Genomic DNA, 21447 nt, shown 5'->3' with positions numbered 1-21447 from the left:
TCCAGTAAAAGTGACCTTGATCTTCAACCTGTGTATCCCAAAATTAATAGGGTTCTTCTTTACCCTAAGTGTTTGCCACCCACAAAGTTAGTTAACTATAGATCATGGGGAATTAGAGTTATTATGTGAAAGCCATTTTTCTTCTTTCAGTCACAGTGATGAAGGCCTTCAACCTATTCACCCCAAAACCAATAGGATTTTTTCTTACTCGAAGTGCAGGTCTATCAAAACATTTGTCACCTGTAGATGGTGAACAATTTTAATTATTGTGCAGAAATGTTATTGGTCACAGACAGATATCACAAATAAGCAACACACTAAGGCTGATTAATACAAATTTTTTATTTACATGCCTGGTTTGCATTCAGTAAGATCAACATTAGGTACAAATTTTGTTTCAGCCACTAAAGAGCTTGCCAAGTGTAAACCAAAGTCATGAGAACCTGGAGCAGTTTATTTACACTGAATGTAGTTTGTTTGACATGTTCATGTATTTAAAAACATTTACAATTTTGACCACATATACACTTCCAAAACACAAAGTAATTCTTATTTTCCAATCTACTTTATAAAGTTATAAAGAGTGTGTGTTTGTGTGTGATTTGGATTTTTAATGTAGCTTTAAAAAAATTTCAGTCATATCGCTACGATGTCTGCAGTGTGGCAGTTTATAGTGATGTCTAGCACTGGGGCATCATGCTGCAGACATGTAGCATGATGTCCCACCCAGTCACATTATCCTGACACCAGGCCGACCATTCCTAACACTAACCTCTTAATGCTGAGCGCCAAGCGATGCAGCTGTTAGTACCATTTTTTATAAGTCCTTGGTATGACTTGGCCGGGGACCGAACCCATAACCTCCTGCATCCAAGGCAGATGCTCTAACCATTAGGGCTTTTTAAAGAGATGATATTAATAGGAGGCTCAAGTGGGACTCGTATTGCTCACCTGTCTTAACCTGTACTTGCTTTAATAGCTGGCCAGGTCACTAAAGCCAAACAAAATTATGTGTGTATCTGGTTGGCCAACCATCTGTTTTTAATTGCTGTCCTTAACTCATTCGGCCCCGATCCCATCTGTAGGCGTGATCCAGTTTCTGCATTCATTGGCCAATCCCACCTGTAGTCGTGAATTGTTTAATGCATTCAATGGCCGATCCCGTCTCCAGGCGTGATGAATGTGTGTTAGATACAACGTCTCTGATTGGTTAGAAATGGTTTATTCCAAGAACTAAACAACTATTAAACCAATCAGAAATGATTTTACTTTCATTTGTGAAAATTTGAATTGTTCAGAAGCAAAAGGCTAAAGTTTGAGAGCGGTTTAACTACACATGTTCTGTTATAAAAAATTGTAAATGATGGCAGACGGAAGAGTGATTTTTGATGAAAGCAAAAATGTGGAGTTTCTCGGGTTTGATCTTGAAATTATTGAGCAAGCTGAGGAAAGATATGTTCAGTAGTTGAATATTTTGTGAGATTTAGATTTGGACATAGAAGTTTCTAAGACTGAATCGTCCAAAGATGATGATGCTGACAGCAATGATGACGGAGTTCTTGCGGATAAACGTTGCACATAACTTTGTAAATACTGAGTTGTGAAAGACTTCGACAAATAGGGAAAAAATTACATCAATGTGTCGACAAATTCATTTGAAATAAATGGTGAAAATTTCGTGGATTTTGTTTGGATATAAGAAGAGAAATTAAGGTAAGAGTGAATGCATGTGCACGATGTTTTCAAACAGGTAAAAACTATGGGGCACAAGCAGCTAGACACAGCTTTGTACTTCTGAGGCATATCAGCAGAGATACTGAAAACAGTGCTGGGGCCGAATGAGTTAACACTTTTTTCTTCCCATGGGTAAAATTTTCTTTTAATTTGTATTAAAAAATCACATTAAATATATAATGTTAAAAAAAAAGACCTCCCTACCGTAATTTTAAAGCCAGTGCCACTGGTAACAAATATATTTTTGTTTGGCTTAACCCATTACCTCATACAACCGTCTTTGGACGCCTCTACAAAAGTCGCATCGAAGCGACTTTTGACGCTTCTACAAAAGTCCCATAGAAGCGCCTTTTGATGTCTGCTGTAAACATCAGCCATTTTAAGCCGGTTTTCGTAGCGCCACCTTCAGGGAAAACCCTTTATTAGGTACTACATTCATTTCTGTGAATGACAATTACGTCAGATCACGTGGTCACTGTTTATGTACTGGTCGATATCTGCTATTTAAAGTAACTGGGTCGTAATCTCCACTCTCCAAAATGGCGGTTGCGGATTTCATTCAGTACTTACGAAGTTTTCATGATTAGAATCACAACTATGAAAGATTCAATAACCTAGGTAAAGGCTCTGATATTGATATAGGCTGCAATTAGTTTTTATAAATTATCAAATTTAGATGACTTAGTGATGTAGACACAGATGAAAAACTTGTAAATTTCGAGTATGAGAAATGGCAGCTCTACGGTTGGTCACACGGCCTCAATGACATGAAGGTGAACGAATTCTCTCCAGATTTTAAAGCACATAACAAATTCTTCCGTGATAAATAATTACACAGCTATAACAATCGGACTTTACTCTTAAATTGTTCCACATGTAACAGATGTGTACCAAAAATGTAAAATGGTTAAAATTGCTGTTAAACGTAACATACACTACATTGCTTAATAGTTCACAGGCAAGCTATGCGTATGCGGTCGACTAGGTAACCTGTGTTCTATGTATAGCGAGCTGCACTTTGTCACTATGCTCTATGAGGTAAAGGGTTAAGCAGACTTATTTAGTATTGTAATCATATATGTATGTTAATTATCTCCCAAAATATATACAGTGTGGCCCCAGTAGTTGGGAGCCATAGAACCCAACCGTGTTACAGACCGAAGTTTTTTTTATAAGCAACCAGGTCAGTTATCCGAAGAAAATGATGCATGTACCCAACAAATTTGCAGGGTGGGGGGTAGGTAATAAATGCAGGCGCAAAAATACGTGCTTCATTGGCAGTTACCATCTTATACCATCTTAAGCTGATACATATTAAATTAGAAATAGACCTATAGTGAAAACAGAGAAGGCGCATATAATATTTTACTTTGTTCAGAGAACTCTGCACTGGTACATACACGTGTATACTGTTTATATGTATATGTCTAATATAAAGCATGAATAAGAGTATCAACACCGTGTACTCACCGGCGAATCTCATCACATACACTGAATCCACAATACAAGTAATTCCATCGAAAATATGCACACATAGAGATTTAAAACATTCGATAATTTTGTCACAGGTCATATAGGTCTGAATTCAATGGAAAACAATAGCACAATTATGTAACAAATGATGAAGCACATTGGCTTTTCAGTTTGTCCCAAGTCAGAAAAAGTTCGTTTGCGTTTTAAGCTGCCATTGGTAGCGTTCATAACTTCAAAATTCTTTCCTGCAAAAATGTAACTTTCTAGGCACAGTAAATGTGTTCCAGTCATTTTGGAAAATGAAACAACCCACCAGATTCCATTGCTTTTAATTATGTTTGGTACTGACTTCCTTTGAAAAAAATTTCTTTGTTTTTACTGAAGATTGTAGTAGTCTTTCTTTAATGAAGGGTGCATGAATTATTGAAGCCAACGCAAAAGGACAGCTTTGAAGAACCAAACAAATGCCCCGTTTCTTATTGTGGCGGCAACATCAAATAATTATACTGCATGACTGAGACTGATTTTATTTCATTTGCTTAATACTTTTTCCAAACAATCGGTGCTTCAAAGGTAATCTGTTTTCTTTGAAATTTCAGCAAATTATTTTATCTGGGTACATTATTAAAAAAGGAATTGGCCATCATTTGGTCAATTGTAGTTACTGTTCCTCCCTGCCTATTTGAACAAGTAAGTTCCTGTTTTTGTTTTTTTCCCTTCACATTTGTGGTAGTGGAGTGATGCTGCCTTCCACAGATGCGTCAAAAATTTAAAAAAGGGTCAACAGACGATAGATGCAAGTGTTCTGGTTTTTTATGACAGGGATTACTACAGAAAATCTGAGTGTTCTGAAGGATTGAAATCCGATGAAAGACGGATTATGAGAATATGCTTCATTCAAAATTTTCAACGTTTTTGCAAGGTTTTTCAAGGTTCAAAATTACGTTTTACAAGGTGCATTATTACATTAATTTTAAAGGATACATAAATGAAACTGTATGTAAACACAAGTTAATACTTACTATTACTCCATACGAGGAACATTTCTTGCAAACATATTTTTTAAAAAGACAAAAATAAAACGTGAAGTCACTAGTATGATCATTTATATCCTTCCCATTATTATTAAACATCCTACATCTGGCATTAAATAATGTAGTCACTGAACAAAGTTCATTTTACTATGTCTACAGTACACTACCGTTTTCAGTTCTTGTAGCTAGTCATCAAGCTGTTTTTCAAGAGCTCTAAGTTTAGCAACTTCGTCCTTTTCACTTTTCCTCAAATTATTTTGATGTCGTGATAAAGGAAATTTTCATATGGATCTTAGCTTTCAATGCATAGTCATCAGCAGCAGCTGTCATTGTCTCAATGTATTTTTCAGTACCTTTCTTTCTTCTTCAATCGTCCCCAATCCCATAAACAAAAAAAGTAAAGATATTTGTTTTTTTTACATTATCGCTTATTTAAAAACAGCTTATGGATATTTTAAACTATTTCATATTAATATTTCTCTCAGCTTAACTGTATTCTATATTTGTAGATTTATCGTGTTCATTGCAATTATCATTTGTCCTATTTTCACTCAATCCAAAATTAAGCCTATGCACAGTTTCTATTTTAAAACTTGAATCTCTGTGTTCACAGACATACCTCTTTTGTCAAAAATGATTTCATGCTGAAGGCTTCTTGTTTTGCCTGTATTAAGTGCCATTACAAGAGCTTGGGTTTTATTCAGCGGCATGTGACCAAGAAGCACTTTCTCCCATTCTGGCATAATTTGCATTTTGCCAAGCTCTCTGAGAAAGATCTCATAATCCAAACTTTATATTTTTCTTCATCTAGCCACCGAAGTTGGAATCAGCAGCCAGCCATAGTGAAGCTAATGATTCAAATTTAAACCACTGCTACATTCGGGCTTTGTACAATCAGAAGTTCAAAATGTACAATTGTGCAGTGGCCAGTTGTGGAAAAATTTCCGTTCTGCCACAAACTTAGTGGGAGATTGTTTTTGTTGTTGTTTTCTTCCTCTTGTCATTTAATTCTGTAAAATGAAAACTATTTATTAATTCCTTTTGGTTTCATGAAAATCAAGGCTTTTCAAGGTACCCAGACAATTTATAATTTTCAAAACATTTTCAAGGCCCTGACTGAACAATTCATTTTTCAAGGCTTTTCAAGGTCCCCTATGCACACTGGGTTGATCTCCGCTACCAGAAATGTCAACAACAGAAAAGAAATATCAACAACAGAAAAAGTGAATGTCTCACAACATACAGTACTCATGCTAGATGTCAACATAAGTGGATTATGACATAACAGTGCACATTATTTTTCACACTTTTATGAAGAAAAACTATTTTTTTCATGTATGAGAAATATACAAGAAAAATACATATAAAATTTCAGGAGCCACGCCACGATCTTCTTGCATTTTTGATACGCGATCTCTTCTCCAAAATGATAATAAACTTTTTTAATTTTTTGGGTGATTTTAAGAAAGATTTTTTTGGTAAACAAGAAAAGTACATCTAATCCATGTTTTATCAGAATGTTATAACACAGCGTGCTATAGCAGAGTCCTTTCTTTTAGCCATTGGTTTCTTTACTTTTGGTAATTAAAGCTGGAGGAAGTGTTTCAGGACAAAAGTCATATCAGGGTTTTTTCTTACTTTCAAAAGGGAAAGATACAAAATAAAATTTTTTTAAAATAATGGCACTGACATAAAATAATGCAAGTAACATTTGATAACATATATGATTTCCAAATGTTTTTGGAACTTTAAAATGGCAATATTTGCAACTAACCTACTGTTTCATAAAACATGAAACTTGCTTCAAAATATTGAAGCTTTTAGGATGTGTTCAAGTTCTTATAAATAATTCTGTTAACAATATTTTAAAGGAACATAATATCAGAAACAAGAATGCTCTGAATAACATAGTATGCACATGTGTAATTGTCTTCTATGTTGACACTAGCAGTGTTTTCCATTGCCCTGATTCATGTATCAGAGACCCCAGTATATAATTGACCCATAGTTCTAACACCAAGGTTAGCTTTTTACTTCTTGTGTTGATATTGCCATCTGTTTGGGAGGAGTAGAATCAACATTATTTTCAAGATAGCCACCACAATGGTCACATTAAAGTTTCATCATTTTCATTATTAACTAACTCAACACTATAAGAATTCTTTTGATGAAAGCCCAATCTCAACATGACTATTCATTTAAGAGAAGCGAAAACAAGATTTTCAAGATGACCACATACTGGACATCAGATCAGCACCATTTTTATTTAACACCACCAAAACATTATAAAAGTCTTTTAGCGAAAACCTTAGGCTGATATGACATGATCTTCAAGCTGGCCATTGTAGCTACCATATTAAACATCACATAAGAACCATCTTCATTTAGGACTAACTAGACATCATAAGAAGTATTCAGCGAACACCACACTATGTTAATGTGACTTTCCATTCAGGAGGATTAGTGATAAGATTTTTAAGATGGCCACTGTGGCAGCAATACTGGACCTCACATATCCACCGTTTTTATCAATTTTTTGGTGCAAACCCCAGTTCTAGTTCTTCAGGAAAAGCACCAATCACTGACAGTTCAGTCATTTCCCATGAGGAGTTACAAATATGTGTCCCAATATCCTGGCCTTCCCTGCAGAGAGGTAAATTCCTGGTCAAATTTTATTGTATCACACATGTTTGAAACAGGATGATAATAATGCTTTGACCATCACAGCAAATTTCAGGAATTTGATGCCGATCAGCAGGGATGGTCCTGGCTTTTAAAAAGCTGTCGCCAAAAAAATCGCCAACCTCAATATTTTGTCGCCAATTTTCAAAAAGTGTCGCCAGAACAAGTAGGGTACATTTTTTCAAGTGTTAATTTAGTCTGTTAATGTAACAGGCAATGAAAATTACAAAAGATGGGTTGGTTAATACTCTAATTACAACAAGCATTAACAAAATGTTACAAAGTGTTACATGAAGATACGTCGCGATTTTAGGGCTGCCCACTTGTTGAACGCAGTTTCAAAGTCTAATTTTTCACATCTGTACATGCTGATTCTTATTAAATTCTCGAGAGATGAGATGCAGAGTTTATTTCTGATGTCAGTTTTTATGAGGTTCATCTTACTGAATCCACATTCACAGTCTAAAGTGCTGACAGGTGACACCAGTAGTCTCTCAGCAGCCCCCCCCCCACACCCTTATGGCTAACTTCACAAAGCTTGTAGTGAATTGCTTCCTAAATCCCAAGAATGATCACTGAATGCTGTATAAATTTTCTCAACAAACAAAATAGGATCTCCATTCCCACGAATGAAACTTACATGAGTCAACACTTGGCAATATTGTACCGTATATATAAGCATAAATTCACACCCTATTTAGGTATTCTTTCACTCCTGTATTTTGAGAAATAAATAATTATTATTAATTATGCAAAACTGTTTTCTTTTTAGCTATTTTTTGTTGCGGAGTTTAAGTCTCTGCAGCCGTAACACGGGATTGATGGCAAAAGGAAAAGATCAATGAGTAAAATGCTGCACTGGCGACAGATATAATTGTGATTGAGATTTTTTCCATTTGCTTTGTATATATACGCAGTAGTCGGTACTTCAAAGGTTATCAGTTTTCTATGAAGGTTCAACAAAACTATTGTATTGGTATATGTAAAAAAAACAAAAAAAACCAGAAGGATTAGTCATTCAATTAATTGTATCTGTTCTATTCGCGTCTTCAGAAGTCGGTCAGTTGTAGGTATAGTGCGGTAGCATGAATGACTGTATCACAGCATACAGTACTCAGCCCAGATGTCAGCATAAGCAGATTATGATGTAACAATGCACTGTAAAGATGGGGTTGTCAATAAGAACAAAGGATCGTTTGTTTAACAGATTGATTCCAATGCATTACTTAGTCAAGTTTGTGGCTTCCTTTCGTTCTGGCTTTAAATTTATTCAGTCCAAATCCATGATTGTATGTACAAATTAAATAACCAAAAAGTCTGTCGCCAAAAAAATCGCCAGATGGGATATTTTTGTCGCCAATAAGGAAAAAAAATCGCAATTTGCGACACTGGCGAAGCCCAGGACGATCCCTGGATCAGGAAGAGAGACTTCACCCTACCCTCCTAGAATCTCTAAACCCTTCCTATCAAGTGTCTACCATCACATTCCCCCGATACGTGCCCTAAACCTTTGGGCTCTGGTAACTATTCTTTCTAACCTAGACTTTCAGGGACAATGCCTAGATCAGATCTGCTGTTGCTTCTGCACCTATCTACTTCAAGAGTACAGAGATTTCCAGACTCTACAGTCAGAAATTGGCTAAAAATAATATAAAATAATTGTGAGATGATAGACTGACTGTAACAGAATCTGAGACACGTTTTTCAGTCTCTAATGATGGTATGGTAATTACACAAGCAATTACAATATAATGAGTACATAGTGAATAGGTAACTTACCTATCATTTCTTGGTCAAATCCATTCTGCTGCAAACGCATATGATGATTCTTGGTACTGATTTTAGTCCCTGCATCTGAAGAGGCTGATGAGGTTAAGGTTTCATCAGAGGCAGAGGTTCCATGGGGTGAAGAGACAGGGCCCCGTGGTTTTTCAGTTCTGTGATCATTGGCCTGCAGGTTGTATGCTTCCTTTGGTGCATTTGAATCCAAATGAACCTCTCTGTCTCGGTTGTTTTGGTTCACTTTTTTCTTGGAATCCCTCAGGTCATTGTTGATATAGTCAGTAGTTTTTCTGTGTGCATTGCTGGCACTGCATGAAGAAGCAGGTTTACCATTGTTCAGGACAGTGGTAGCTGAAAAACTTTCTGACATGTTGGTTGCACCCTTTTTATTAGTCTCCTTGCTTTGAAAGATTCGCCTCGGATCAAAAAATGCATTAGAATTTGACTGTTTACTGGGTTCCCTAACACTGTCTCCAGACCTGGACTTTTCTGAATTTAACAAATTTTTTCTCTCTCCACCTACATCATTCTCATTCTTTTTATCAGCAAAATTGTTCAAAGGTTTTGTGAGGTGAATTTCTTCTATTCCACTTGCATCTGAAGAGATGGTCGTACCATCACTCTGCTTTGATATCAAGTGTGGCAAGCTATCATTACTCAATTTTTCTGCTCCATCAGACTTCTCATCTCTAACATCCTCAAACTGATCCAATCCATATTTGGAATCCGGTGACACAGTTGTTGATGTCATATCATCTGATGAGCTGTTACGAGAAGTTCTGCAACTTAAAGACCGAGAAGACAACTTTTTAACGACTGTTCTATGCTGTCCATGAATAGAATTGTCAATTTTCTGACTTTTAAGAGATTCAACAAAATCATCTTTGTCCCTGGTAGTGGATGATGTTGATTTTGACTTCTGTGTTTTGGTTACATCAGAGTAACTTGGTTTACTGGCAAATGTTGGCATCTGCTGCTCAGGAACAGATATTTTTGGGGTGGGAGTCAACAATTCTGATGTGCTGAATGGGTCATAGGAACTGAATGCATTCCATTTCCTTAGTGTCTCATCATACATATCTGCCCCTTCTGTACTGGCCACATGAAAAGAAGCTGATCTGTTAGCAAAGGACATTGACCTCAGTCCGGGGGATGGTTCAGGTATGTTGTATGTTTGATCCAATCGGGGTAGGGGACTAGAGGAACTCAAAGGAATATCAAAGGAACCTGGGATTCCACCATTAAAGCTAATGGAATCAACAGAGTCCAAATCAGACTCTAAGCCAAGGAAAGGAGAATAATAATTTGGAAGCCCCACACCAAAATCTGGTGATGGCGATGACGGTGGTGTAACAAAGGCATCCCATGTATATGATCCCTGATCCAGGTTTTGGTGATGTGACCTTCCACTGGATACATGCATTCCACTAAACTGTGTCCAGCTGTCAATTGGTGGGAAGGTGTCATGGCTACCAGTGGTAACAGTGCTAGAGGTAATAAACTGACCAAAGTCGGCATCGTTTTGTCCTATTGGATTCAAAACATCAAACCTAGTATGTTGCTTTCTTGGTTCAGCCATGACAGGCACTTTTAAAATCACATCGGCACCTGGAATGAGAAACAATATATCAATTATGTCCACAGAAAGTGATGCACACTGTAAGATATGCAAGCATTTGGTAATACAGGAGGTAACCTCTTGCTAGGCATTTAGTTTCTATTTGCAGGTGTTAACATTTTTAATATAGGTCCAGCTTTCCTGCATTTTAGACTTCAAATATTTGCACAAATGTATCCATGGAAGTTAATTTTTAAAATCTAACAGATCTGATAGATTAGTGCATAATAGTGTCTTTCTTTTCAAATCTTTCCTATGTTCTAAATTCTGGTAACTAGGTCACAGGGTACCAGTAACTTTTATTCTCTGGCGGGTCATGTGTGATATTGATTCATGTCAGTGGTACAGAACAGACAGTGTAACTACACCTCCCATTGGCAGCACTATAACAAACATTAATCAAAATGTGAAGAAAAAAACAAGTCACTCGAGGGTCTGACACTTGTCTGAAAAGAATTTCCAGGAATTCCACATGAGACCATTGCATCTTTTTAACTGCTGAATGTTGAAACCATGTCTGAGATTCTTATATAAAAAGATTTTCAAATTAGCCACTGTGGCAGCCATATATGATAGAAGATCATCTTTTAGAAAAAATCTGATACCATTAGAAGACAGCTGATGAATAAAGCTGATATAACCATCCATTCAGGAGAATTAGATACCTAATTTTCAATATGTTGCTTGTTGTAGCCATATTTGACATTCCAGTTAAGAGAAGCTATAAAAGGTTTTCAAGACAGATGTTATTGTGGCCATACTGGTTGTCAGATAGAAACCATTTTCTTTAGTTCCAACCAGACATCATAAGAAGCTTTTTGGTTCAAACACAATTTAATGAAGCACCAATGTTGATTTACCATCCATTCAGTAGGACTAGTGGCAAGATTTTTAAGATGGCCACATCATATGTTCAAGTGGAACCATTTTCATTTAGAACAAACTAGATATAAGAAATCTTTCAGTGAAAATGCCATACATATATGACCATCTCAGTGTTGAAACCATCTCCAATATTCTTCAATGATAAAATGAATTTCAGATTAGCTAATGTGGTGCTGATACTGGATATCAAATTGACATTATTTTCATTTAGCACCAAGCAGACATCATTAAAGATGTTTGATAAAACCCCCTGTAAATAATACATTTTTTTCAGGGAGCCACAGCAAGATTTGCAAGATTTTTAAGACAGTCATCATGGCAGCCATACTGGATGGATGATTTTCACCGTTTTTATTTTGGACCAACTAGGTATCACATGAAATCTATTGGTGAAAAACCATGCTTTTACAACTATCCATTAAGAAACAGTAGAAATATTTTCCAGATGGCCACCACTGTGTCTATATGGACGGTCAATCTGCATCATTTTTATTTTGAATCAATTCAACACCGTAAGAACTCTTCTAATGAACACCATGTTAAAACAACAGTCCATTTATGAGGTTTTCTAGATGGCCACCATGGTAGCCTTATTGGAGTCAGATCTGTATCATTTTTATTTAGGACCAAGAAACCATTTTACAACATCATTTTGTGAAAAAATATCATGCATATGCCTTTCCATTTTGGAGGATTTTCTAAATCATTATATTGGATATTAGATGTGCATCATTTCCATTTAGAACCAACCAGACATCATAATAAGTTTTCTGATGAAAGCAGAATGTTAATATGATCAGCCATCTTGGAGAAACAGCCATATGTTTGTCCAGATGGTAATTTTTGTGGCCGTACTGGAGATGAGAGCAGCTTTGAACCATTACCATTTACAACAAAAAGACAATATAAGAAGTCTTTCAGCGAAGGCCCCATGATAATATCATATTTACTAGCTTGTAAGACACATCAAACTGCATAGACCCAGATCTTCTGTTGCATAATATGCCTGCAGATCTGGGTCTGAGAAGTTTGTTAGGAGTAATCAAATAAACAATAGAACAAACAACACAGACCCTGGTCTGTAGGCGCATTATGCTATGGTAGATCAGGCTCTTTGTTGCTTGCAGTCTGACTCGATTTATAAGAAAGTACATACAGTATGATCATTCATTCATGAGAAGTTGTAGTAACAAGATTTTCAAGGTGCCCACTGTTGAGCAAAAATGAACGTTTGTGCAGCACCAATTTAATTTATCATCTTGTCTTTCAGTAAAAGCTCTATGTAGATACAACCATACATTCAAGAAAAGTTGTAACAAGATTCTAAAGATGGCAGTATTGGCAACAATATTGGATGTGTGAGTGGCACCATTTTTGTTTAAGACCCAGTAGACATAAGAAATATTTTTGGTGAAAGCCCCATGTCAATATGACTTTCCACTCAAGAGAAGCCGTAACAAGATTTTCTAGTTGAATATCTGAGGAGAATCATTTTCATTTAAACCAACAAGACCATGTGATGAATGAACATATAAAGTTTCATGGCAATCCTCTAAGCAGTTTAGCAGCAATTACAAATTTGTTCCAGCAGACAGACAAAAAAAAATCCCATAAGCTCTTTTGGTCTATGAGCAGGTGAGCCAGAAAAAAAAAAACATTTCTCACATTCTCTAGTTTAACAACTGAATAACATACATACTCGTTTATAGGACATAATCAACGTTCCCTCTAAGCTGCGTGCGGCCTTGTAACTGCTCAGACATCCCTGCGCAGCTGAACTGTTCTCATCATAGCTAATCAAAATTACCAAATATTCAATCCAACATTAACGCTATAATCAACATAATGATTGCACAATGCAGCATGCATAGCGCACACATCTACCATTTGCTTAGAGGGAACATTGGACATAATGTGCAAGCAAATCTGGGTTTGTTAGAAGTAATCAGTAGAACAAACAACATAGACCTTTATCTGCATGTGCATTATACTATGACAAATCAGGATCAGTTGTTTGCCGTTGGACTGAACCTTTAAGCTAGTATATATGGTAAATTAGCCCATGTCACATACTGCTTCAATGTTTTCTTTCTTCTCAAAAGAACCTGCTAATATGTGTGATTACTTTTTCTATTTGTTTAAAAATCTCACGTTTTTCTTAAAATCACTGTATCATTAAAGTTCTACTTTATGAAGCATCTAAATATTTTCATTAGGTTCTGTGCTCAGAAATTTATCTTTCATCTGTCAGATTACATTACAATTTGTTCTGGCGGACTACCGGTAATCTTTGAATAGCCCAGAAGCCACTACATCAGGCATGTGGTCACAATAATGTGTAGACATTCCAACTGTTCCCATCATTCCAACAATGCAGGCAAGTTTTGTAGCTGTTCCTGGTGTTCTATAAGCAGCTTTTGCTGGCTTGACTGCCAGCACATTTATATACTGAATATCAAGGTCACTTGTACCTTCTGTCATAGCTCTCATGAAGTCTTGTACATGGTTCACTGAACACCTAGCTCTAGGTAGTACACGCTTAAAAATGCAAATGTTATGGCTCCATTTTCACTAAAGATGGCTCCATTTTCATTAAAGATGAAGTTGACATCATTAGAAGTCTTTTGGTAAAAACCCTATGATACCATTATGATCACCAATTCTGGGTTTGTGACAGTAAGATTTTCATGGCAGATACATGACTGGCACCATTTTAAGTTAGGATCAACTAGGTACCATTATTGGTTTATTGTTGAAAAGTAAAACCCTATTTTCAAGATGGCCAATATTATGATAATATTAAGGGTTGATTTGCATCATTTTATTTCAGACTAAGTAGATACTATAAGAACTCTTCTGGTGAAAAACCAAAGTCAAAATAAGTAACAGAAACAAGATTTTCAAAATGGTCATATATACTGATTGTTAGATCAGCACCATTTAATTTAGAATGAACAAGATATTTAAGACGCCATTTAGTGAAATCCCATGCTGATAGAACTGTTCATTCAGGATAATTAGTAATAACAAGATTTTACACTTAGCCAGTCATATTAAATGTCAGAGTGGCACCATTTTTATTGAGGACAAACTAAACACCACAAGCAATCAGGTGAAAGCTGAAGAGATTTCACAAGGGTTAAAAAACTACTGACAGAGGAAGAATTATGCATACCATTACAACACCTGAATCCATCTTCTTCTGGAATTGTTTTGCTGCTGTCAATCTCTGACCAAAGCAGGCCAGAACATGGGACTACAACTGTATGTAACAACCCTCCAATGTGGGATTCAGTCCCAGACTGTAGTCCATTTGTTTTTGGTTTTTAAATGGGACAACATATAAGCCTGCATCAATTTGTTCTTGAAGAATGAAAGTCTACTGCATCCTTAACACAAGTCAGAACATACATATATACACACATACATACATACGTACGTACATACATAATGTTACAGTTATTACTCTACAACGAGGTTGAAATTTAACTGATGATACTATAGGAAATTCATTCTCTTGGTTTGGTTGTAATTAACATGATCCATATTGACATGTACATAATACATACATACATACATACACACACACATACATATATACACATACAAAAAACAGTAAGATGCCCCACTTCTGGTCTTGTTGATATATCTTATTACTATAATTTCTGTAAAAAAAATGACTGCTATCAAAATAATCCTTTTTTTTGCCTGATTCCAGATGTGATTATGGGTCTGGGGAGCAGGGTTGGCTGGAACCAATAACTGAAGCAGTGTATGAATTTTTACCAATGCAGAGTCCATCTTCTGCTACTGGATTCTGTAAATCATATTTTCAGCTCATATCAAGTTCTTGATTTTCTATTTTTGACAGCATCAAAGTGTTGCAGGACACTCATTACATGTAAAGCTGAATGCTATTGTTTTAACCCATTACCTCATGCAAGCGTCTTTTGACGCCTCTACTCCATTCACATGGAAGAGCCTTTTGATGCCTCTACTCCATTTGCATGGAAGTGCCTTTTGACGTCTGCTGTAAACATCAGCCATTTTGAGCTGGTTTTCGTAACGCCACCTTCAGGGAAAACCTCCCTATTAGATATTACATTCATTTCTGCGAATGACAATTACATCAGATCACATGGTCACTGTTTATGCACTGGTCTACATCTGCTATTTAAAGTAACTGGGTCATAATCTCCACTCTCCAAAATGGCGGTCGCTGATTTCATTCAGTACGTACAAAGTTTTCACGATTAGAATCACAACCATGAAAGATTCAATAACTTAGGTAAAGGCTCTGATATTGATGTAGGCAGCAATTAGTTTTTATAAATTATCAAATTCAGATGAGTTAGTGATGTAGACGCAGACAAAAAACTTGTAAATTTCGAGTATGGGAAATGGCAGCTACGGTTTGTCACGCGGCCTCACTGACATGACGGTGAATGAGTTCTCTCAAAATTTTAAAGCACATAAAAAATTCTTCCATGAAAATTAATTACACAGCTATAACAATCGGACTTTACTCTTAAAATTTTTCCACATATAACAGATGTGTACCAAAACTGTAAAATTGTTAAAATTGCTGTTAAACGTAACATACACTATATTGCTTAACAGTTCACAGACAACCGTATGCGTATGGGGTCGACTAGGTAACAGGTGTTCTATTTATAGCATGCTGTACTTTGTCACTATGCTCTATGAGGTAAAGGATTAAATAAACAACTCGCCGGATTGGATTCATGTAATAGTCGTCCAAGAGTTATGCATTGGTATGTTATACTCTTTTGATTGGATATGGTAGTTTTTCAGTCTTCTTGAGATTTTGAAGTAATAAATGATGTGTGAGAAAAGTGAAATCAAGCGGATGGTTGGGGTCACACTTGCCATCCTTTTGTCCATTTATAGTACTGCTAAGGTGGATTCATGTTGTCAGAGAGTTCATCGTATTTTATTGATAAAAGGGTAGACTCCTGTGGCGACAGTTAGTATACTTAAATCACAGGAGTCTGACGTTTTATCAATAAAGTACGGCGAAATATCTGACATGAAATCACCTTATCAATAATATAAATGAACACAAGTAGTACAAGTGTGGCCACAACCCTCCACTCGATTCAACTTTTCTCACTAGTCTTTTATCACTTCAGAATCACAAGAAGAATGAAAAACTACACATATATATACATTCAAAAGACAGTGACATACCAACAAATAACTCTCGGACGGCCATTGCATGAATCCAGTCAGGCAAATTAGCCTTTATTTTCACCATTATTGTCACAAACCCTTTCTATTAGATTCCCCCAGATGGAAGTAGCCCATTCGACCAGTTTCTACACTGCAGTAAATATGTGTTAGGGTCTAATAATCATACCAAACACGGAGGAGAATCCGTGTTATCTTTTAATACTAGGAAAATTTATAATGCAGTATCAATAGATTAGTTGAACTTGCTCAAAAAAATGAATGAATCATGAAAATGTTATTTACAGTATAACTAATATATTCAAAAGTAATTGTAATTGCAAAATATTGAAATCATGTCCTTAATTATTGAGAAATCATGCACCACAGTATGAAATAACATTATTTTTCAGATACAATGGACTCAGCCATGCTCATAATAAACATGCAGTACAAGAAGCTGGTGAAAACCATTGCACTTTAACCTTTTTTTTATGGAGAAGACTAATGAAATTGGCTCACCGTATGTGTATATATATATATATATATATATATATATATATATATATAAGGTTCGTTCAATGTATAGTGATATGCAGATATTTCATAAAACTTTGTCTTATGCAGATATTTCATAAAACTTTGTCTTATGAAAACTGCGTTTATAAATTTTGTTAGCATATAGACAGTACACACTAGTTTTCAAAACCTTTGACCTTGAAATTAGTGAAAGAATGTTGACTGTGGAATTGTTCATTGAAAAATAAATACAAAATTTCTTTAGAATTCTTTTATTGATATATGGAAAATGGGTCTTGTACTTACTGCAAGTACAAATAAAGTGCAAACTGTAAGTAGTGACTATGACTGTATTCCTGTGTCAGATAAAAAGGGTTCCAATATTCTATATTGTACAATTAGTGTAAACAGGGAACTAGATTTAAGAGGTTTGTTGTACTGAGTATTTGTTGGATACTAAAGACAATATATTTAGCATTCATCACTGTAATGTTTAAGACATGTGATTATTTTGCTGACGATAATTAGACTAAAATGTACATGTATTACAGATGCATGCATGTTTCTTTAATAAACGATGTCACCCGTAGACAAATTAAACATTGACCGATCCCACCGATGTCAAGACATGTCGATTATCACATTCCTCAAACATACATACATGTGTGTATTTGAGAGAGAGAAGGGGGGTAGTTTTGAAAATTGAATATTGTAACCTTCCCAGACATTGGAAAGAAATTCTTCAGGTATTAGATGAACTATTACAATTTTGCTACAAATCTTTATATTATTGGCACGAGCAAGGTATTAAACAGTGAAACATGTTTCTCTTTTCTTGCCTTCTTCACTGTCTTTGTCATTATCAACGATGGTAAATCTCTAGTAACAATATTGTATTCACAAGTGTTTATTCTTTCTCGTCATACGTCATAAATGTATCATTCATGGTCCTTTTTTATCCTTCACTACCACGTTTTTCACACCATCATCATCAATGGTATAATTATCTGGTAAAGTATCATTTGTACCTCTCTAACGTCAGTTTTACCATAAATGCAAAATATAAGTAATTTTTTCATTTGTCATCTGCCTTTGCTCTATCTATCAGTAAATTATACAAGAATCATTTTGTTTTCTCTTGCATCGTCATTAATTGTAATTTATCGTATTATGTATTGATTTTATCCATCACAACTATTTCTCTCTCTCTCTCTCTTACACACACATCACCATCATCATCAATGGTTAATCATTCGTATAATGTATCAGCTTTTCTCCTTTCCTACTGTTTTCTTCTCTCTATCATTATCATCATAATAAATAGTCCCTCTCTCATACAAGTATCATATTTTCTTCTTCCCTTTTTTTTATGTTATGAAAAAACATCAGTACAAACAATAGATGATCTTATTAGGTGGCAACCTCTAGAAAGTCAATCAAACACATTTTTAAATCTACCAGGTTCAGCATCCGTCTTTAATATTTGAAATGTGATGACATCATCAACTGTTATTTCTACTATCCAAACTTTAACTACATATCTCTGTTCTGGAAATTTATATAAAATTATAAATTGATACAAGCTGAAATAAAAAGCAAGCTAAACATTTTATTTTGTGAAATTATTTTCATCGTGTTATTCAGCCTGTGGTAAAATGGGCTACTTCCGTCTGGTGGATTCTAATAGTGTGTGTGTGTGTGCTTTGAATTTTTTATGTAGCTTTAACAATTTTTCAGTCATATTGCTATGATGTCTGCAGTGATAGTTTATAGTGATGTCTAGCACTGGGGCATCATGCCACAGACATGTAGCATAATGTCCCACCCAGTCACATTATCCTGACACCAGGACAGCCAGTCCTAACACTAACCTCTTAATGCTGTGCACCAAGCGAGGCAGCTGTTAGTACCATTTTTGTAATTCTCTGGTATGACTCGGCCGGGGTCGAACCCATGACCTCCCACATCTGAGGTGGACGCTTTAACCACTAGGCCACCGGAGCAGCCTGGATTCTAATAGAAAGGGTTTATGACCATAATGGTGAAAATAAAGGTTAATTCGCCGGATTGGATTCATGTGATGGTCGTCCGAGAGTTATGCGTTGGTACGTCTGTCTTTTTAATGTAGATGTATAGTTTTTCAGTCTTCTTGCGATTCTAAAGCGATTAAAGACGCGTGAGAAAATTGGAATCGAGCGGAGGGTTGTGGTCACGCTTGCACTCCTCGTGTTCATTTATATTACCGACAAGGTGATTTCATGTTGTTATGGATTATGCCGTACTTTATTGATAAAACGTCAGACTCCTGCGACTTAAACAGAACTGGTAATATGGTGTTGAGCGTACTGGATCTTGGTATGATTAATATTGGTGGTGCAATAAACCTTCGCGTCATCAAGCTTTGTTATTACTGTATGACGAAATATCCCTCCTGTAAATTCTAAAATTATTTTAAGTTTTAAACATGCAAGTTGATAACGAGTATGTGACACTGTGCAGTGTTTCAATAATACATAAACGTTATGTGACAGATTCCTGCATTATTCCATTTAAATGTTAGATCCAAATTAAATTGTAACTTACGTTTACATATACATTATGATAAAGAATTCCTGCTAAATTCATAAAAGTAACATGCCTTAAACATTATATGCGACATAACCTTTTGTTTCAACTATTTCCCTTTCGCTTTATCGGCATGGTAATGACAACCCGAAAGTCTCATTCGGTCACGTGACATTTAGAGGGAAACAACGATAGTATGGTGCTTGTCATGCGGCCTGGTTCCCGGCCTTTATGTAGCAATCACCAGCGTGCAACTTTATGTAAAATACGAAAGGAGACCATTCGACTAGCTCTGCATACTTTTTTCCATGGGAAGGGAAAGAAGAAACGAGGCTCGGTAAAGAATTATATTGCAATATAAATAGATAATATAAACATATAAATATAAAATATATAAATAAATATATAAATATATAATACATCGGTATAAAGTAACCAATTACTGTATGTAAGTCGTACTTAATGAAAAAATAAAGATTTGATGTATGGTAATAAATAGAGGTGCGCGGTTGATAGCCGGAAATTTCCTTTTCAAGAAGTTTCAGGCCGCTGCCCTATAACATGAACTTTCAGTCCTTAATATAATTGCTGTATAATGTGGTTCATATTCATATCGCGGTATGTTCAAAAGGACCGCGGTTCCAAGGGTTGTCATCGCCGAGGGTGGGTGTGGGAAATAAGCACCCACTCCCCTTGGAAATCCCCCAACAGCCTGTGTCTGATAGAGCCTCTGACAACCAAATCCAGCTCCAGGCCTTCACGAGTGGCGGAACCTGTTTAAACTGACTGGAGAAGGGATGACAGACGAGTTTCTGGCGCCTCTAAACCAGACGCTTCGGGCAGATAGGGATCGTTAACCTTGGGTGGTCGCCCATCTAGGAGAAGGTAAACTCCGATTTCAAACCTTCGCTGCCTTGCGACTATATCCTCTCATGGGAAAGGCTAAGGGAGTAAACCCCAAAAGAAAATCCGGAGACGGAGTCCGTAAGGCAACTTGGCATTTCTTTCAGTGTCATCTCGGCAACTCCTGCGACGCAGCTGGTGCCATGACGTATCGGCTTGTCCTTTCCCTTGGTTCCGTCAGCTGTGTGGAGAGGGGGGATCAGCTGCATTGCAAGGGAAGCAGTTCTCCATATCACCCTGCTTAGACTTGCTCCCTGGAGAGAACACTCCAGTTTCGCTCTACAGCGTCGACACAACACGGGAAGCAGCAGTTTACCGGTTATAAGTCATCGCTCGATTGGCGTAAAGCCAGACACCAAGGGTTGTTTCTGACGGTGGGAGAGACCAATAGGTTTCACTGGACTGCTACCGCCCGCCTCAAACTGGGCAGCCCCCAGCCAATAAAGTGCCGTCCCGCCACAGTTCGCCTGCCTTGCTGGGTGCGTAAGGCTTAAGGTACGTGAGAACCTGACAAGCGGACTTCAACTACTGCACCAAGAAATAACAAAAGAAAACCATCAAGGAAACCTCCAATCCTCAATCTAGGTACCTGGAATGTCCGGACCATGCTGCTTTCAGGTGATCTCCAGACAATCAGTGGTCTTCGAAAGACTTCAGTCATCAACAACGAACTTGCAAGACTCCAGGTCGACATCGGCTCGCTACAGAAAACACGGCTACCAAATTCCATGTCCCTCAGAGAAAAGAACTACATGTTCTTCTGGCAAGGAAAGAGCACCAACGAAGCCAGAGAGTTTGGTGTTGGATTCGCTGTCAGGAACACTCTGCTGGGGATGATAGAACCCTGCCAACAAGGAAATCGAAGACTGCTATCCTCCTCCGCCTCCACAAAACAACCGGGTCTGTCAACCTGATCAGCGTTTACTCTCCCACACTAAGCGCCACCACAGATACCAAGGATGAGTTTGACTCGCTCATCGACAAAATTCCCAAGGAAGACAACTTGATTTTACTGGGCGACTTCAACGCTAGGGTGGGTGCCGACCACGACTCTTGACCTTC

The 21447-nt window shown here is 36.7% G+C and overlaps 1 protein-coding gene across 2 annotated transcripts in view; it reads right to left on the bottom strand.

Annotated features, from left to right (window-relative positions):
• Positions 1-19651, bottom strand: part of LOC149806376 (uncharacterized) — a 90177-nt gene extending 70526 nt beyond the window's left edge. The window contains exons 1-2 of one of the 2 annotated variants that reach the window (XM_089952327.1): positions 19580-19651; positions 8703-10313 (exon numbers count right to left, since the gene is read on the bottom strand). In XM_089952327.1, coding sequence (XP_089808453.1) covers positions 8703-10284 — 1582 coding nt within the window. In that variant the 5' untranslated portion in view covers positions 10285-10313; positions 19580-19651. Of the gene's footprint in view, positions 1-8702; positions 10314-19555 lie in introns of both variants that reach the window. The other variant, XM_089952335.1, reaches the window with a different exon arrangement.
• Between the last annotated feature and the right edge of the window lie 1796 nt (positions 19652-21447).

Source organism: Sinohyriopsis cumingii, chromosome 1 (genome assembly GCF_028554795.1).
Source record: "Sinohyriopsis cumingii isolate HCF-2022 chromosome 1, ASM2855479v2, whole genome shotgun sequence".
NCBI classification, from domain to species: Eukaryota; Metazoa; Mollusca; class Bivalvia; order Unionida; family Unionidae; genus Sinohyriopsis; species Sinohyriopsis cumingii.
Note: the sequence above shows the minus strand (reverse complement) of the source record. Positions and strands in the feature narration are given on the sequence as shown.